The 21,031-nt window shown below is 42.1% G+C and overlaps 1 protein-coding gene across 1 annotated transcript; it reads left to right on the forward strand.

Moving 5' to 3' along the window:
* The first annotated feature begins 1,901 nt into the window (after positions 1–1,901).
* Positions 1,902–19,710, forward strand: LOC109903934 (sal-like protein 3). Its single transcript, XM_031792106.1, has 4 exons — positions 1,902–3,323; positions 14,175–17,339; positions 17,532–17,875; positions 18,036–19,710. The coding sequence occupies exons 1-4, from the start codon at positions 3,242–3,244 to the stop codon at positions 18,474–18,476; spliced, it is 4,032 nt and encodes a 1,343-aa protein (XP_031647966.1). The 5' UTR covers positions 1,902–3,241; the 3' UTR covers positions 18,477–19,710.
* Positions 19,711–21,031: the final 1,321 nt, after the last annotated feature.

A 21,031-nucleotide genomic window follows, 5' to 3' on the forward strand; every position in this document is an offset into this window, starting at 1 on the left:
ATGGCATTTTGTATCTTTTCTTTTCCTTTCATCATCAGCGAAGTAAAGATTAGAGAGGAGATTGTGAGAGCTCCCTTTAGAAGGCACAGGGGATCTTCATTTCTCTGCCTTTGTGATGATATTGATGATGATGATGGCCAAGTGGACAGTTTGATTTTTGTGTGGCGAGCTAGTTATAAAGAATCAATATTATATCAAGGGGTAACTTTCGTGATAAAGGACTTTAGCCACTCTAGCTATTCATCATAAGTCTGTAGCAAGCAGATAGGTCAAAAGAAATTATATTGCTCTAAAGAGTCTGTCTTCTTATCTCTCTATACCAGGGGAATGGAGGACACGCCGATCGATACAGTAGCTGCGGTATACTCCTGGCAATTATCAATAGCTGATTTTGTCTTCCCAGGGCTGCATCTATTAATACCAGATAATAACATCCTTCTGGACATAACATCTAAGGGGATGATGGAATTTTTAAAAAGTTTGCTCATTGGATGACCTTGTTGTCAATGAAAATGTGTCTCACCACATGTTAGACACAGAGGAAAAGACCCAGCCCAATGCAATGAAAAATACTCAGCTGTAGGCCTCTCTTGATAGCAAACACAGAGGATCCTCTAACAAGGTGCACTATAGGAAATAAAACGACATAAACTAAGAATGTAATTTATAATCGTATTTCTTAGGTTAACTGACATATGTTAAGGTATTAACCTACATTATCAGATCATTTACATTTGGTTGATATGCTGCTGTTTGATTTGGGGACAATAGGAAAAGTGCACTTTTATTGATGTAATTGCTGAGAAAGATTACATTTCATTTTTTTGGGTGGGGTGGGATATATATAAAGGGCTATACAGAATTTCACAATAAGGAAATATTCAAGTGTTAGGATGGTATCCATACACGGACATGGGAAACACTCATTCCTGTTCGTTTCTGCATCAGGGAAGAGAAACAAATTGATAGTCTACTATGATATGAAAAATAACTACATTAATTATTACTTACCGTTTTCTATGTGGTTAACACAATCTGACTTTTGAAAATCAGAATAAAAAAAAATGCTTGACGTAAACCATGCAGGGATTGACAAAATATGGCAACACAGGTGTTTGTCACTCATACAGTCCAACCCCGAATGAACCCCTCCCAATCGCCCCAAGTCCCACCCTTGCAAACTAGACTACTAGGCTACAATGTAAATCACCATTTGCAAGAAAATGTAGCCAGGGCATGTTTATTTAACACAGGAGAACACCGAGGAAGAGAAAAAACACACATTTATATTACTTCACAGATGTAAATACATTATGGGTTGTTTGTTATAGCCTATCTTGAACTGAAACTGAACTAAAACACGTTGCACACAAAAAATGTAATTGTAGACTGCTGCAAATAAACGCTCTTTGTGGATAATAACGCTCTTTTTAAAATTAATATTGCATCGAAAGGGGGTGAAGTAGGCCTCCAGCACAGCATCACCAAAGTCAAATGTACAATGAAATACAAATGAACTCTTTGTGTCAACACTTTTGTTTCCAATCTTTTCTTCCACATTATGTACAAAAATTTAAATGAGGGCTATATGATAAAATATAGAGCACATCGTTCGCAATAAATTAATGTTAGAAGCTATAGGGAAACGTAATCTAATTAGATATACATAAAGTCACAGACCCATTTTTGGATACATTTATTTACTACACTTTAGACAAACTGATTATTCCGATGGTTGATATTTGGAAATATGTCTATATGGTATCAAATACGCTTCGTCGTGGAATCCAGAGCCTAGTGTGAAGCTTATGACTTAAACAGTAACGGTGTGGTACATCCTAGCGGTCGCTCAACGCAATGGGCTGAACCTAGCCCAAGGTTTAACTCTCTCACACACAACACAGTCCCCACACACCGAGCTAAAGGCGAGGGCAACAACGGCTACATCAAACCTCCCAAGCAGTGCTCCTGTTACGAACCCTCAAGTGAAGTCGAAGACGACTTTCATGTTCGACATATGAGAACGTAGATCGATCCGGAAAAAAATCTAAAGCTCCTTGGAAAGGACCGGGGTCTTTGGCGTGCAACTGACGGAAGAGAGGGGACTTTGGAGAGCAGCTCGAGACAAACGCGCAGCCGGGAGCAAAGCACCACGAGGGGGAAGAGCACATCTAGCCACCCAGCGCCAGTTGGGGTGTATTTTTTGTATTTTTTATAAACGCTCATTATACAAACGATTAGGTGCGTATGGAGACAAGGAACTATTTCATACTTCATAACTCCGACAAGGCGCGCCGATTCTGAGAAGACGCAAAACAAACTTTGAGTGGCAATTCGAACGAGTATGTTCCTTGCTTGTCCGCTGGCAATCAAACCGAATTTTTATAATTCCCCTTTACAACGGAATTGCATCATCAAGGCGCACTGGGAACAACTCACAACCATCCTCAAAAACTTTATTCGTCCCCTCCGCTTCTAGCGGGTGTCGGCGACTGATGTCCAACGGCAAGGAGGTTATTTGAATGAGGATGCTGTCAATTATATGAAGATAAAAAATAAAAAAGACTGAACCACTTCAGGGACATTAAAAACACTTTCAGATGCACACAGCCACATTCACAGGAAGTACTCAGTCGTGGGACAAAAGTTATCTAGTCTAAATAAGATGGAAGAAAAGATGGATGGAAAGTATGAGCATTGAGACAAACTGTTCGAATTCCGTCATCTAAATTATCAGAAGTTCACAACCCAAGTGGAAAATACTACTTAAAAGCATGGCTGAAGTATTGGATACACGCAAGAAAAGAATTGCATCAATGAATCTCCAGCACCAGTGAAAGAAAGCTCCACAGAAAGGAGAAAAGCTGACCTTCCGCGACGTAGACCCCCATGAATGCTGGGCGTAACAAGCGAGATTTTGTGTGTTGTTGGAGGAGGTGGATAGCGAGAGAAGAGAGACAGATAGTCTGAGAGTGAAGCAGCTAATTGCTTAGTCTGTCCCTCATTACCATATCCAGTGTGTGTCCGCTGGACTTCAGCCAATCCCTCTCACACAGTACCATTAATCGTAATGCATTATTCACTATCATAATTATATACCGACATGCGCAATCCACGCAACAGCAACACTAGCTAATTCCCGTAATTTTTGCAACCAGACTATTTGTGAAATTTTTTTTTTCATTCGGTCGCTGCTGATGTATCTGCAAAAAGCAGAAACATCTCGCAGCGTATCAGCAGCATGTCCCGTCGCAAGCAAGCGAAGCCACAGCACCTCAAGTCGGACGAGGATTCCACAATAGCCGGGGTGGTATCCGAAAATGGTAAGTTATGCTTCTATCTGCGGTTGGGAGAATCTTTTTAAACGCATGTCCAAGTCTACAAAACGTATTGTTTTCTCCGAATGCAAGCTTTTCCGGGACATCATTTGTGTTGGAAAGGCTATGTATTTATGTAGAAGTGACTTTATAATATCGGTCATATGACTTAAAATAGAATGTGTATCTATATGTCGCGGTCCCTGCGAAACTTTGCTTATGGTTTTACGCATAGATCTCCTTGTCGCTTCCACCGGTTTCATCATGTTGTGAAACCCAACGCAACCTACAAATGAGATGGGAACTCTTTATTTACTTACTCCAATAACTAGCCTACCTGTTTTATTACAAGAAAGTCATTTGGTGACATTTCAAGCTTTATTCAGAGCACGTTAAGGTACTATCAAAAACACTCTTGAAGTCACTTTTAATAGCCTACCGTTGTTGGTTGTGCTTTTAGGTAACAAAGCAACATAACACAAGCAAATGCAATGGCCTCAAGTCGGTATTTAACAGTTTTAATTCGATAACTCCCACAACAATTTCATACCTGTCTTAGTTTTTACATGCAAATAGATCTCCTACTGCGTTATACGAGTGCAAGTGAGCTCTCTGTTTCAGAGTATGGTTCATAAGAAACTCCGATAGTTTTCGTATCAAGAAACTAAACAGTTTGAAACTATTTTAATATGAGTTCAAATATTATATTAATCAAACATGTTTTTTCTTTAAACGCAACCTCATCAGTTGGTGTGGCTCTCTCTCTCTACCTCTCTGACACACACACACACACACACACACACACACACACACACACACACACACACACACACACACACACACACACACACACACACACACACACACACACACACACACACACACACACACACACACACACACACACAGCACGCAAGATGTAAACATTTGAAATACCAAGCAATGTAATTATGTTGAACATACCACGCTCTACATCATATTTATGCCTTCGGACTTTGAGAAAGTATTTACATCAATACATTGCATAACATTTTCTTCCTAAAAGAGGACAGTACATAGTCGTTTTGATTTATTTATGTCGGCATACGGTTGGTTATTTTCCAGTGTCGATGCCTATCCTGGCATTCAAAGGAGCGGATTGCATATTCTGCGATAGATTAAGTGCAGAACATGTTTTGTCATGGAAATGTTTTTGTTTACTCCCTCACATAAATGTATCACACTTGGTTTGTTTTCGTGTAGTTCCCTATGTCTACACGGTCAGTTGACAGGGTTAGCCGTGTGAAAGGGGTCACTCTTTTCTAAAAAATATGTGCTGCATGCGCCTGAAGAGTGTAAAACCTTTTAATTAGAAAGCTAAAGTGAAATCTTCACCCAAAGCACACGACACGAAAATGCATGTCAGTTTGGTTTTATAGCCTATCCGGACATTTAAAAAAAAATAAAGATTAAAAAAATTCCTCCATATATTAATGTTGAAAACCCTTTTTTTATCGAATACAAATCTTCGATGGCGTTTTACATCAGGTCCCGGTGATTTGTCTATAATGTAGTTTAATGCACATGTAAACTCATACATGGGTAATTATGCACGATTCATTATTGAGTAAAGATTCGTTCAATATTTTAATTACATTGTTTGTTTGTTATTTATTTTATATTTCAGGAATCGTGATCAAACTACATAATTATTTGTAAAAACAATTTAAGTATCTGCAGCTTGCAAAAGTTCCTATATACCTTAAAAATAATATAAATATAATTAAGTTTAGTGCGATATTTTATCATTTAAAACCTTCACAATACCTCTTTGTTTTTCCTCTCCAAAATGTATATTGCAATCCTAAGGATTTTTCAAGTCATTTTAACAGCATTCTGAAATTACCAACACGTTATTTTCCTTCCTATTAGATCGAGAAAGAGTGTCATGTGTTAGTCAGCATTTCTTATTGACTATCCATACAGCTTACGTGGTATTCTCGACAAAACAACTGTCATTATCTTGAACCATCGCTGACCAGCACATACTGCACATCCTTTGTACTGATCCTGTAAAAAAAATTAAAAGTGTGATGTCATCCCTAGGGACAAATAACAGTCTTATTTCCTTGTGAACATTTTAGGGTGACCAAGTCACAATGCTGAGCATGGGTTGTGATTCATTTATTTACACATTGTCTTATCATACCTGACGTAACACATGAATAGGGCAGTCAGTGTCCCCCCAAAAATGTCATGTAACTAGCTAAGCTGATTGGACAATACATCACACTTGCCTCGCTTGTAGGTTGATTATAGCCATGAATTGCAAGAGTAAAGCCAGGGTTAAAGTATCATCTGTATAACAGGCTAGAAATACATTATCTTGTATATATCAAGAACCATGGATAGTGAAATGGCATCTATCTATTAGTTACAGGCATATATGCTGAAAACAGCGTGGTTATGATTGTCATATGCCATCTATTGTGTTTTAGAGGGTAATAATGACCTTATAAAGGAAAGCATTCATTTAAAGATGATCCTCGTTAACTATAAGGGCGTTTTACGTGAGTAGGAAGAGGAAGGAGATCCGTATTTTCCCAATGAATTCAATAAGATGACAAAATAAGTGCTCTATGTGACGCATTCTTTAGAGCCTACTGTCATGGGCCTGTTCAAGAAAAAGTCACATCTCCTTCTCTCATATCAAAATATCAAACAGCTGTGTCAATGAGAAAGCCCTCTTCAGTTCTGTTGGTTTGGATATTTTCATCTTATGGCAAATAGATCTGAGTGGAATGCCTCTCTCCTTCTGTCTTCTAAGTCTTGACTTCTGAAAAGAGATGAAGAAGAACGTAGTCGGTGGATCACGCTGCTACCAGCTCTCAGAGTCTCACGTCAGAGTTAGACGTTCTTTCAAACATCTAATTTCAATACTGACTTGTGTCAGGTGACCTGTCTGCACACACGGCTACACTCACTCATAGACATGCGCGCACACACACACACACACACACACACACACACACACACACACACACACACACACACACACACACACACACACACACACACACACACACACACACACACACACACACACACACACACACACACACACACACACACACACACACGCCATACTAGATGGCTGTGTGAGAACTACCGACGCCATACTGCTTAGCATTTTAATAAGTTGATGTCGATTGCTACGGAGGATCCTTTCTGATGTTGAAAGAATGCACTGACTTGTTTGTTGTCAGAACAGACTGTGCTTCACTGAGAGAAGCCTTCACACGCCTTGGACAAAAGACAGTGATAGACCATTCGATAAGATACCCTACAATGCTGTATTTCCACCGATACGACCTGAAGTAACCATACCACTTTATGTCAGACAAAACGTATGATGTAACTGTGATCCGTTTACGTACTGCCGTAGTACAGCTACTGACAACACTATTGATTACTCTGCCTGAAGTCAAAATGGCGTATGTTGTACGAAGGAATTCAGAGGGTCCAATTCTCTTTCAGTACACTGTTAGGACTTATTATCCATTCTGTTAGTCGCCGACCTGGCTGATTGTGTGTAACCTCCCAGTCACGACACAGCAAGGGAACAGAGGCCTACAGAAACGAGTTGCTATACCTATACCATAGTAGATGTTTTTCTAAATGTTATTGGATGAATCCAGACTTCTATTTTCATATCATATCTTTTCGGGGTTCCGGGTTCTGCAATTCTGATATCATGCTGTTGCTCTCGGCTGCGTTACACCTCCTGCCTGCGTCTAATTGGGATTTATCAGTTATTTCAATCCCGCCTTGATTTGACCTTTTTTTTGTGCTTAGGGCTTTTGTGGGGAGTTTACGTTGTTGTCCAATGTAGCACTTTAGGGCCCTATTGTGTGGTGGCCCTGAAAAAGTGGAATCGCATGCAGTGCCAACAAGCGTCTCTCGCCCCCCTCCCTTACTCCCCCTTACTCCCCCCCCAACCCCACCCCCCAGGCCTCCCAGCCACTTGCCCTGAAGTTGGCTGGTTAGAAAAGCTATGATAGAGCTGGCTGACTTAACCTTTGCCCACCTCGCCCTGCCAGGGGCTGCGGCTAGATGTCAAGCTCATAATACAATTAGAACAGCTGTGCCATTGACCTTGGCAGCGCGGCTTAGCCGTGTCCTAGACAGTGTTAACAACGACAAGCTTTCATCTCACTGCTGCTTCCTCTGCATCAGGTCCCTTTAGAGCTCTTTCCCCAGGGGTGAGGGAGAACACACACACACACACACACACACACACACACACACACACACACACACACACACACACACACACACACACACACACACACACACACACACACACACACACACACACACACACACCTGAAAATACAACTATTTAAAGTGAATCCTCTCCAGTCGTTCATAATGGCAAACCTCTTTAAGTGACGCAGTGTTCGGGTGTCTGCTAACATTTGCAAGTGAACGAGCGAAGCAAGAGAGGGAAAACATATTGAAGTGGATGGATGGAATTAAGAAAGAGATAAAGGAGAGATGATATATAGTGAGGGAACGTCCTGATAGCAGTGACAACATGGGCTGTAACCCCACTTGCCATTCAGTGAGGCTTTGTTTGGCATTTGTTTTAATCCTCTCTCATCATTTCAGTGGAAGACTCTGGACCACCCACACAGCCATGCCAAATATGTTTCCAAGAAGAAGGCACCCCAATATGGCTGTCTTTTAATTACAACCCCTAGAGCTTAAAAACACACAATAACTATCATTCCCCTTGATGAAGAGGAACTCGCCAGCGTCGTGACAAACAATCATCAGGAGAGAAGGCTGTCATTGAATACTGTATTGCATACGCTTAGGCAAACAAATCGCTAATGTTTGGGCTGGGGCCACATCTGCATGCAGTGACAAAGACCCCTCTGTCAGAGAGGATAGGATATTACTGTACCACTATGCGTGAGGGCCAGGCCTGTGAAATAGAGAGCTCTGCCTGGTGGGGGACTGCTCTGCAGGTGCGGATGGGGATGTGCGTGATGGTCCTGGTGGGGAGATCCGAGAGAGAGGAGCTGTTTGAGACGTACGTACATCATCACCAGCGGCTCTGTCTTGGAGGGAGGCAGCAGGGATAGTCACCGCTGTGTGTGTGTGTGTGTGTTGGAGAGGTGGCATTTTGGGAATGTCCTCTGCTCCTTAGCCATCTTGACGGGACGGTTGTCGTACAAAAGGGTAGTCGAAATGTAAAAGCAACACAGGGAAATTGGGGGAGATAGTGAGAAAAATAATGCAGTGGAAAAAAGTAATTTGTACAGGAATTCTAACATTGTTGAACCCTGCAGGCATCCTTATTATCCCTCCTCCTCACCCCCCTCTCTCACAGCTTGGGCTGGACCTATAGCGATTCATCTCTCTTTTAAGGATCCTAAGCTCTCCTAAATGCTGGAGGGAAAAAATGCTTTTTAAAGGGGAAGAGGAGTTGGCGAGTCCCGGGGATGTGTGATTGAGGCTGAACTCGGACCTAAGTGGAAGTGTTTGGTAGAGGGTTCAGGCCATGCTATCATGTCATCAAGCATGAGATATCATAAGAAACAATGTTTGTTTAGGCAAAAGAGAAGCTTTTAAATTAAATCATGTAATTTTCCCAGAGTAAAAAGCTTTTGTAACTTGTGTAATAAAATAATAATTTTCTAACATTTTGGGTGCTTTCTATTTATTTTGTATGATTATAGAGTTTATATGACTTGCAAGTGTGTGTGTGTGTGTGTGTGTGTGTGTGTGTGTGTGTGTGTGCTTGCATGTATGACTGTACCTCACACATCTCTGTGTGTGTGTTTGGGGTGTAGGGGTGGTGTGTGCGTTTACCCTGCTGTTTGTGAATCTGGAAATGGTTAAAGGCCCAGTGCAGTCAAAAATATGATTGTATATATTTTCCCACACTATGAGGTTGGAATAATACTGTGATAATGCCCTTTTAGTGTAAGAGCTGTTTTGAAAAGACCACCTGAAATTTCAGGCTGTTTTGGTGGGATGGAGATTTGGCCTGCCTGGGGACATCACCAGGCAGTACATTAGTTACGTCCAATAAGAAAGAGAGTTCCTAACCTCTCTGCCAATAACAGCTCGTTTTCAGTTTTCCCCTCCCACTCAAACCACTCAGACAGTCCTAGAACAATTCTTGCTTGGAAAATAGATCTTTGCTAATCTATTTTAGTTTATATTTGACCATTCTTATTGAAAACAATCACAGTGAGGTACTTAAGTGTTACCCAGAAATGCTTCAATGTTAAGATAAAAATGGCTACATTGGACCTTTAAGAATGGAGACTTTGTAATTGCTTAATAATTTGCTAAATACATTGCTCAGTGGCTGTCACATAATCAGTAGAGAGCATGAATACCTCTTTTGAGGTAACATGTGAGATTAGCGGTTTCCGTTAGCATGCCGAAGATTGCTGAGCAAGATAGTGGATAAAACGATACAACGTCTTACAATCCCCCTATTGATTGTGTTGAGCTTCATATTTGCATTTGAGTAAAGGAAGACTCTTAAAGAAATGAAAACCACATTGGATTTTCCAATGCCTTCCTTTCTCATGCTATAAGAGAATCAATACAACCCCCCCCCCCCCCCCCCCCTCACACACACACACACACACACACACAAAGTCACATTCACACGAAACAAGATCTAGCCTCAGTCACATAGAACCTAAAGAACAACCTGTCTGGTGTATTATACTTCCTCTAGAAAATGTAGTTCATTTGTATCATCTCAAAAAAAAAGAATGTGTTTCATTTACCACGTATTTGTTTTATTTGCAGAGATTTGCACCAGAATGAGAAAATCAACCCCGTAATCAAATGCTTATCTTCCCAGAAAGAAGTCTCTAGTTGTCTCAATAAGACAGCGATAACCTTCCCAATGTTAGTCCTGAAATGATATTCCTATGTAACAAACTGTACCTTCCAGATTGTAGGCATACTAAACAAAATAAATATATATATATATTGAATATTTGCATTATACTACTGTCGTCTGCTTTTATTTTAGCGATAGGGATATGGATGATTCACATATGATCTCAATCAGTTCACAAAGTCCATTAAGTAAATAAACGATTGTGGTGATACGTTTCTATGACACATCTATGTGGACCAACACATTTTAGCAAAGAAAGGGATAGTTGAAAAGCGGTGATACCTCAATTTCAAATTCTTGTTCATATAAATGTTCTGAACAGTAGGACATGGCCAGAATTGGGGCCTCAATTTAACTCTGTTGGAATGCAATGAAATGTACAGTATGTGATATACACATCCTCAAATAATTGCCCTTCAAATTCAATCACTTACAGTAATCTCACTATAGTGAGAATTCTCAATAGATTCATTGGTATTCATCTTGAACATGCAAAATCCCCAAAATGCTTAGATCTAGATGACAGATATTAAAATACTCAAATCACAATTGATCAATGTTTAAAGGCCAACAAATGCACTCACTTACAAAGCAAATTGTATGAATGAAATTAGAGATTGACAATAATAACTGCTATAATAAATGCTAATAACAAATCGGTTTATAACAATGCCTACTCATTGAGATTATTGACCTTTCACCCTGAATTATGGAAATGAGCCCCTGTGTCTGTTGATCGGCTAAGGGGATTTCTGCCTTCAATCACGTGGCATTTCTATTTCCAATAACTTGCTCTTTTCATAGTTTTGTATTGGTGTCTTGTGAAGTCAATAACTCATTTCACACGAAGCATACGTAGGTCCATTTGTGCAAATGGAAGCTGTGTGGCCTATACCAGTAAAATTACTTTATGTACACCACTAAAGACACAATATATGAAAAATACTGTTTGAATGGTATGCAATTCTTTCATGCCTGGCTCCCACTGTGCGTCATGTTTGTTGTCATATCGTTAACTTCATTTTGTATATTTTACATTTATGCCATTGTGTCACACCACACAGGAAGAAATCAAACAATGCCTGCAACTTGCGTCACTCTGCCCCCAGTGTGTTCCTGGGGATGAACAGATAGCATTTCCGAAGGCCTTTCGGTTGATTATTAATTAAGTTAAAGACACCGGACCCTGATGGTGTAGTGTCGTCGCCCCCTTGGCCAGAAATTACAAGAAGAGTGATGAATTATTTCACTAATGACTCATTAAACTGACACGTAGGAGTCACAAAGGCCGTGATACAGGTCGGCGATGTCGTGCCCTTCGAAAGGAACTGAAGCATAGAGCAACGTACGTTCCCTCACTGTTTTCTGCGTGTTGAATGAACCACTGTAGTCTGTAAAATGTAAAACGTTTGGATTGATTTAGGGGGGGGGGGGTAATTTATGGAAATGAGAAGGTATTCCTGTTGTTGATGTGTGTGTGTGTGTGTGTTCCAGTACACCTGTATAGTACACCCTCATCCACCACTTTTGTCTAAATAGTAAAAAGGAGGGTGTATTGGGGGTGGAAGACAGTTGTATGTGTGTTCTGACATTTTGAAAGTACATTTGAACAACAACAACAAAAAGCCACCCGAACCAGACTCCACACTAGTCTAAATGTAACCCTTAACTGCAAGCATCAACACCGCATATGTCCTGGTACGTTCCTCCCATTTGTTGACTTGTGGCTGAGTGGTTCCCTGGAGAAGTGCCATGTTTGGTTTTGCTTTGATTTTTGTTTCACCTGTGTTTGTTCCTTTGCCCCCACAGGCAAATATGCTCATACATAAACACCTACAATACCCTATTATCTCTCTCTCACACACACATACAAACACACATATAAACATGACTACCTGGGATGGCATTTTGAATTAGGTTTTAAAACACTTGCACTAGGGTTAGGGTTAGTGTGGGAATACTACTTAATATCTTCACTCTCTGGTACTGGGTGAAAAAGTATTTGTAGTGGATCTGTTGGATTTATTTTCTTTAGCAAATGATCATACAATTCAATATGTTTTTATTTTGAGTGAGTTCAAATTCATGTTACTATTTAAAGTTATATTATTATTTTCACACACATACATATACACATATATATGTATATGTATATATATATATATATATATATATATACACATATATATGTATATATATATATATATATATATATATATATATATATGTATGTATATATATATATATATATGTATGTATATATATATGTATATATATGTATGTATATATATACATATATATACATATATATACATACATATATATATATATATATATATATATATATATATATATACACATACATACATACATATATACATACATACATATATATATATAATATAATTATTACATAATTCACTGATTGAGATAATATACTAATTGGTAATAAATAGTCTTGAAATGCATTTTCAGGCTGAAAGAAACCACTGAACCATAGTAACCTAAAAGGTGATCCATGTCTTTACATTTGACCATTTTCAAAGGTTTCACGTCAACCCCCACTATTTCTCTCCTTGTGATTTTTTTTTTACACACAGGTTAAGCACTTCAAAACAAGCAAATTATGTTTCTGAGGAGCTAGAAAACGCGTCTATGGGTGTCAAGTCATAGTGGCTGGGGTCTCCGAAGTAAAGCAGTCATGCAGTTTTTCATGTAGGAGAGTAGCAAGCTCTCACTATGGGAATAATTAACACACGGTCCACACACGTGCACACACACACACACACACATACACACGCACACGCACGCGCACAAAGACTCAGCCATGCATCCACTTGAACATGAGATAAAATAAACGGAGCATGTATTCATGGTTTGATCAGGTGTGAATTAGGAACATGTTCGGATGAACCTACTTGCTTTCTTGGCACTTGATGGTAGTATGCGGAAGAGGAAGTGGCTTCTTACAACTGTGATTAAACATGTGTAACTAATCAGAGACTGCTGCCATGGCACTAGCATGTCATTTGTTGAGTCTCATTTCAAAAAGGGAGAGAGAGGAGGAAAGATGAACAAACCTAACTGAGTAACAAAAGCTGCATGTTACTAATTTAAAAAGAGAATGGTTCTCATTTCAAAAGATGTACTGTCATAAGGGCACAATTTTCGGTAATTCATATATTTTGGGCTCACATCCTCATTTACATTATGGGTCAAATTTCCCAGGACATTCTGGGAGAAATAAGCAACAACATTAGCAACAACAAGTCTCAACCATTTTAATTTGAAACATATTCTAAAAATATCTCTCAAAGTAGAATACACTGGGCCTCCATATTGCATTGCAGCTAGTCACAAGCAGTTGCTGAAGGTTGAATTTATTTATTCACTTATTCACTTTAGATGCAGGGCTTATGTATTACCTTAGCAATGCTAAATGAAGAGGCTCAAGCATTTGAAATTCAGGTGGAAATGGCGGGGCTTGATAGCATAGGAGAATCATAATGGGCCCATCAAAGACCTGATTTGTACCCAACAGATGAGGCAGCTGTGAATTGCATGAAATATTGGAAATCAATAGCTTCTATGGAATTTCATTAAGCGGCAGTATCCACAATTGATAGGCCCTCATAATTTGATGGATTGCACAAAGAAAATTATTAGCCTGGCTCTATTGAGAGGGCTCGAATGCGCAAAACTGGGTCTTGAGAATTGGTGAACTAGGGCAATTTGTTCAGACAAAAAAAAAAGAAAAGAATATTGATTTTGGTCACGTTAAAAGAAAGAAAAAAAATAATTAAAGGTTAAATCTTTGCAGAGCTGCTCTGCAGAATATGTGTTGAAATTCTATTGATTATTTATTCATTAATTCTCATTTTTTGTCTCCCTCCCATCATTCTGTCTTTCTCCCTCCCCCTTCCATCCCCTTCTATCCTCAGCCACAGGAGAAGTGCTGGATGACGCAGACAGTGGGAATGAGAGCCGCAGTGGGAGCGAGGAGACCCATGTGTGTGAGAAGTGTTGTGCCGAGTTCTTCAAGTGGTCTGATTTCTGTGAACACCTGACGAGCTGCATCAAGAACCCCCTGGTGCTCATAGTAAACGAAAACGAGACTGAACCCTCCCGGGAGTATCCTGCAGAGCCATCGCCCTCGCCAAGCTGTCGTAGTGACCAGGCAGACAGCGAGGACGCTGGAGAGGGCAGCAGCCACAGCCCCGGTGAGGACGATGAGGGCGCAGAGATAGCCCTGGAGGGTATGAGTGCCCTGGACAAGGAGGACGAGCCCATGGAGCTGTCTCTTGAGAAACCGGTGGACCTCGAAGAGAGTGACACCTCCCCACAGCCAGATGGTGCTCTACCTCAGCTTTGCGATCCTGCCCCATCCTCTGTGAAGAGCTACAGCATGCCGAGCACCAACGTCACCCTGGAGACGCTACACAGCACCAGCGTGGCAGTGGCTCAGTTCTCCCAGAGTGTCCATGCCGCGGTGGCCGGTAGCGGGGTCTCCCCATTGGCCATCCCCATGATCCTGGACCAGCTGATGGCGCTGCAGCAGCAACAGATCCACCAACTCCAACTGATCGAACAGATCCGCAGTCAGGTGGCGTTGATGCAAAGGCAGCCCTCCGTCACCCAGCCAACCCAGAACCATCACCGCCACCACCACAGCACAGTTGCTGGCTCCCAGGGGCCGTCATCCTCCAGCCTCCCTGCCGTGCCCAGTCAACTCCAGCAGTTACACAACTTCATCACTCCCCCTGTCCACCAGCTGCCCATCAGGTTGCCCTCACCGCTAAACAGCCTGGGCTCCTCCTCCTCCTCCCTCACCTCTGCTATAGATGGGCCCCTCTTCTCCCATACCCAGCAGAGTAGCAATCAGCAGTCAAATGTTTCGATGCCCAACACCACCTCAGCAAACTCCTCTTTCCCTCCATCCAGTGGTAATGTGCTGTCGTCTCTACTGCCTCCCTGCATGGCTTCAATCACACACAGCAGCAGCAGTGGAGCTGAATCCACAGGTGGAGGAGGCATGAGCAGCAGCAGTACAGCTCTGCCAAGGAATTCCAGCAGCCCCCTTTCACTAGGCCACAGCAGCCTCCTGAGCACCAGTCCCTCCAATCTACCGCTGATACCTCACAGTTCATCTAGCAGTGTCATCTTCCCAAACCCGCTAGCCAGTATAGCTGCCACGGCCAATGCACTTGACCCACTCTCCGCTCTGATGAGGCACCGCAAGGGAAAGCCCCCCAACGTGTCTGTCTTCGACACCAAGCCCAGCTCCGAGGACCCCTTCTTCAAGCATAAGTGTAGGTTCTGTGCCAAGGTGTTTGGCAGTGACAGTGCCCTGCAGATCCACCTGCGCTCTCACACCGGCGAACGGCCCTTCAAGTGCAACATCTGCGGAAACCGGTTCTCCACCAAGGGCAATCTGAAGGTCCACTTCCAGAGGCACAAGGAGAAGTACCCACACGTCCAGATGAACCCTTATCCCGTGCCAGAATACCTGGATAACGTGCCGACCAGCTCAGGCATACCGTATGGTATGTCCTTCCCCCCAGAGAAGCCGGTGACCACCTGGCTGGACAGCAAACCTGTTCTCCCCACAGTCCCCACCTCAGTCGGGCTCCAGTTCCCCACAACTCTCCCCAGCATGATGGGAGGCTACGGTGATTCCCCGAGCCTCACTCCCCTTAGCAGATCACCCCAGAGGCCCTCCCCACCCTCCAGTGAGTGTGCCTCTCGGTCACCTAACCTCTTCACTGAAGCAGGCATGATCACCACCTCACAGTCTCCACAGCCCAACTTAGGGGGTGACATGCCTCCAATTCTTAAACCAGAGGGCATCCACCTGCCCCCAAACCTACCCACTTCCAGGCCTGGTGAGAACACGACCACCACAACCACCGTTACTCAAGTGGTCCTCGCCACCACGGTCACCGCGACCACATCCACTAGCAGCTATACTGAACCCATCATTGCCCCCTCCTCGGTTTCCCATCCAATCCTTCCCATGATCTCTGATCAGTTCAAGGCCAAGTTTCCGTTCGGCGGCCTCCTGGACTCTATGCAAACATCTGAGACCTCAAAGCTGCAGCAGCTAGTGGAGAACATCGACAAGAAGATGACCGACCCCAACCAGTGTGTCATCTGTCACCGTGTGCTCAGCTGCCAGAGCGCCCTCAAGATGCACTACCGCATTCACACAGGGGAAAGGCCTTTCAAATGTAAGGTCTGCGGCCGAGCGTTCACCACCAAGGGCAATCTGAAAACACACTTTGGGGTCCATCGTTCCAAGCCCCCTCTCCGGGTCCAACACTCCTGCCCCATCTGCCAGAAGAAGTTCACGAACGCTGTAGTCCTGCAACAGCACATCCGCATGCACATGGGGGGCCAGATCCCCAACACCCCCCTGCCTGAGAGTCTTCAGGAGATGGACACCGACCTCTCCTTTGACGAGAAGAGCTTAGACGCCATGAGCAACTACGATGACGAGCTACTGGATGAGATGGAGGCAGCTATGGAGGACGAAGCAGAGCTGAAAGAAGGAGAGATGATGATGGACCCATCCAAACCTCTCCATCCATATTCAGGAATGTCCCCTGGTCGCTCCCCACCTGCCTCTGTCATTTCCAGCATTGCTGCTCTGGAGAACCAGATGAAGATGATCGACTCCTCTGTCAATATGAGTCGCTCGTTCGGGCTGAAGCCCATGCAGAATGGTGGCGGGTTTGGAGGGGAGAATGACTTCTTCAACAATGACTCGCTGTATGCCTCGGGGGACCTGGAAGGCCAGAGTGTTGGAAGCCCGGCACTATCCGAGTCCTCAGGGTCCATGCAGCCCCTCTCCCCTGCTCACAGTCACCCTGAGAGTCATCGATCCAAGTCCCCAGCCACACTCAACCATAGCAGCAGCACTGCAGCAGAGGGGCAGGAGAACAACGGGATGGCTACAGTGAAGTCTGAGAAGTCAGACACCCCATCCCCGGCACCTGTGTCTGAAGGTAATGTGGCATTGGACCTGACTGCTAGCATAACCCAGCCTAGCAGGCACTTCATCAAGGAGGAGAACCACTTCAACATGATGTTCCTGGGCAGAGATAGAGGTATATTCAATGATCCTGACTTTGATATGGTTCATTTATTGTTAATTTGTTTCCTAGGAAAATTAATAAATACAAATCACAATTTACGTGAATGATATCTGAAATGTCTAAAATCATTGTGTTCCACGTGTCATTTGAATAACACACGTCTCCGTTCTCCCAACTAAACATATCCTATTTTTTTCTCTCTAGGTCTGAGCAACTCTAGCTTGCTAAACACAGCATCCAACATGATCAAAATGGAGATGAATGGGCACAGGCACAGAAAGCCCATGTCCCTGAATGACGGTCCTTACATGCCTGTGGGCATCCAGGTGCCCGCTTCTGCACCCCAGACCAACATGAGCCCCAGTATCACCCCCATGCTGGCACCGCCAACTCCCCGTCGCACCCCCAAGCAGCACAACTGCCACAACTGTGGGAAGAACTTCTCCTCAGCTAGTGCCCTGCAGATCCATGAGCGCACACACACAGGAGAGAAACCATTTGGCTGCTCGATCTGTGGAAGAGCCTTCACCACTAAAGGCAACCTGAAGGTATGAGAGAGAATATAATAATAAAATGCATATAAAAGTATAGGAAAAGGGGTACATTTGTCTGCCTCAAAAATAAAGTTATATAAAGAACATGAAAAAAAGACCAGAGGCTCTTGAATAATAATGTCTGTTCCTTGTGTTTCCTGTTGACTGAATGCAGGTGCACATGGGCACCCACATGTGGAACAATGCGCCAGCCCGTCGTGGACGCCGTCTCTCCGTGGAGAACCCCATGGCCTTGCTGGGCGGGGACGCCATGAAGTTTAGCGAGATGTTTCAGAAGGACTTGGCGGCGAGGGCCATGAACGTAGACCCTGGCTTCTGGAACCAGTATGCTGCCGCCATCACCAACGGCCTGGCCATGAAGAACAACGAGATCTCCGTCATCCAGAATGGAGGCATCCCCCAGTTGCCTGTCAGCCTGGGTGGAGGAGGTATGACCTCGCTAAGGGCCATGTCTGGAGGTATGGACCATATGAACCGGGTGAATGCCAGCAGCAGTCCTCCCATGACTGGGATGGATAAGACAGGTCTGGAGGTTGGGGCTAGACGCCCCTTCGCTCGATTTATGGAGGAAAATAAAGAGATTGGGATCAATTAATGACTTTATTATTAGTAAGGAAACGACTGAGGAAAGACAAGAGTCTTACGAAAAGGAAAGAAACTGCTAATCCAGTTTGAACTCTTATGTACTATATTATGTACAGAAAACATTTTTTTTTTGGTTTGTTTTTGGAAATATAATATTTAGTATTCATTAGAGGTCTTTGACTTTCGCCCTTTCACCCCTCCTCATTGATATTTCGCTCATACGAAGAATACTTTGTCTCTTGTTTGAGAATATGCCGTCTTGCAAGATTTGCATGGTACTTATTGGTTTCTATCAGTATGTTTGACTGCTTTTAAGGATTATTTTTGAAAAGTAATATCTTGACTCAATTGTGACGGGCAAGCCTCTTATTGTGAAAGGACTAAAATGAAGCTGAGCGAACTCTTATACGTGCATAGACTGACTAGCTGCTGTTTGGCTGATGTTTATGTTTGCTCTGAGATAAAGAGCAAGGGACTGAAGTAAATTGGAATTATGGTGTTACTGTGCTCGCCTACATTTCTTTTCTTATGAAGTAGAAAACTTGAAAAAAACGTTTAAACTATTTTAATCTTTACATTAAGTCTCCCAGCATTGTCTTATAATATTGTCCTGTGTCTTTAGTATTTATGATATTGACAAAAAAAAAGCGGGTATACGAAAATATATTTAATAGCCCCAGCATTTTATTGATCCTTTTTTTTTCTAAACTGCAGACTTCACTTATAAATATCTCTTTCAATAAAGACAACATGTCATTTCAGTTGTACGACAGAGACACATTGTGAAGGTTTTATTTGGATATCTAGCCAAGACTATGTGTAACATGTCTGGTGCACAGTGAAGAAGTTGAGATATCTGAAGCTGCTATTATCACAAACCTGATTTTAACCTTTTTTTTTTATTTTTAAGATGGGGGAAAATGTCATTTTAAAGAAATACATATGTATAGAAATACAGACAACTCTAAAACAGGTATGCATATTTTGTATCACATGAAAATAGACATCCTTTGAGAGTATTTGTCATGTTTGTGAATGCACTTTTTAAACAAGACGTTTTGTCCGTGACTTATCGTTAACCTTTGACTGAGCTGTCTATCACGTGTAGTTTTGATTGTTTTCAGCGTACCACTCCTACTATTTGCAGAGTTGGCCCTCTGGTACGGTATCTTATGCTACTCATCAGAGTACAACCTCATCCACTCAATCAAATCCTTCTCCAATAAAAAAAAAGAGAGAACAGGTCACTTGTGTTTGACTGGTCTCCTTCTCTACATTTGCTGTTGTTATCATTTATTTAATTTCAGGCTGGATTCCTGGTTTCTTTCAAATGGGGTTAGAAGGTTGTGATGAGCTTATATGAAGTAAAATATTAAGTGTACAGTCTAGGTCTTTTTTTAAATGTGATTTCTTTTAACCGCTTTCTCATTCTACTGTATATTTACTTAGAAAGACATATTTGAAATAACATTCAAATTAAGCAGTTAGGAATGTCCTAATTCTTGTTTGGGCATTTTATGTCACATGGGGTTCGAGAGAAGCCCAATACCTCAAGTTCAACAATTTATATTTACAGTTTGGTGCTGAATGTTTTTATAAAACCCAAAGATGCAGAAAAAGTTTCTAAAAGTTTAAAAGTAATAAACATGTAGCATTACTGTCCCCATAGGGGAAGCTGCTGTCCCCATAGGAGAACCCTTTTTGGTTCCAGGTAGAACTATTTTGGTTTCCATGTAAAACCCTCTGTGGAAAGGGTTCTACATACAAGACAGCCGAAGAACCCTTTTATGTTCTAGATAGCACCTTTTTTCCCCTAGGAGTGTACCCAACAGACCCCTATCTTTAATCTCTATTTGTTCACAGCCAATCAACATATCAAAACAACCACAGTAGCCGTCGTTAGCCGTCGTAGGAAATGCTTCCAAATTTAATTCCTGTAATATTTTCTTTGACTTTAAATAATGTTCATCAGCAGCTATGATTTCTTTCCTTTATACTGCCGACATTAACTTTTGAGAAACAAAATACACGTTATTGAATTGTAATAGCATAGGCCAAATATGGTATGTAAGGGTAGTGAATAGTTAATGTAGCTTTTCCAACATCATGACAAGTATCAAAGGTATTCTCCCCCTAATGTAGGTTGTCATCCCCAAGGCATCGGTTGTGAAATCAATAGGCCCAGTAAAAATACAGAACTTCTGCTTTGAGGTGATGTTAAAAAAAAAAAAGACTTCTGTTTTATGTAAAAGCATTTTCCTGATGGCCCCTTTGAAATTGTCCCTTTATTTTGGGAACATAAAATAAATAGTAGTGTCCTTCTGGGGAAGAATAGCAGTTAAGAGCTGGATTCCCAGACATTGATGGAGAATAACACATATATGAATCCTGACAGAGGCTGAGAGGGAACATGTTCAATTTGGGAACATTTCTTTTTCCCTTGAAGAGTAAAAGAAAAAATACAAAATCTAATGAAAGAACATAATTAGCAAGCATCTGTCCCCCAGCTTCCCTTGACTAGGATGTCTTGTATCTGGAAGGGAAAAAATAGGACACTTACACTGC

This window comes from Oncorhynchus kisutch, linkage group LG2, assembly GCF_002021735.2.
Source record: "Oncorhynchus kisutch isolate 150728-3 linkage group LG2, Okis_V2, whole genome shotgun sequence".
Lineage (NCBI taxonomy): Eukaryota > Metazoa > Chordata > Actinopteri > Salmoniformes > Salmonidae > Oncorhynchus > Oncorhynchus kisutch.

Bases quoted from the DNA above. Each gene is read 5' to 3' on its own strand.
- LOC109903934 (XM_031792106.1), top strand. From the start codon at position 3,242: ATGTCCCGTCGCAAGCAAGCGAAGCCACAGCACCTCAAGTCGGACGAG. The intron at 3,324-14,174 runs GTAAGTTATGCT...TTCTATCCTCAG, and splicing joins CGGGGTGGTATCCGAAAATG to CCACAGGAGAAGTGCTGGAT. The intron at 17,876-18,035 runs GTATGAGAGAGA...GACTGAATGCAG, and splicing joins CCACTAAAGGCAACCTGAAG to GTGCACATGGGCACCCACAT.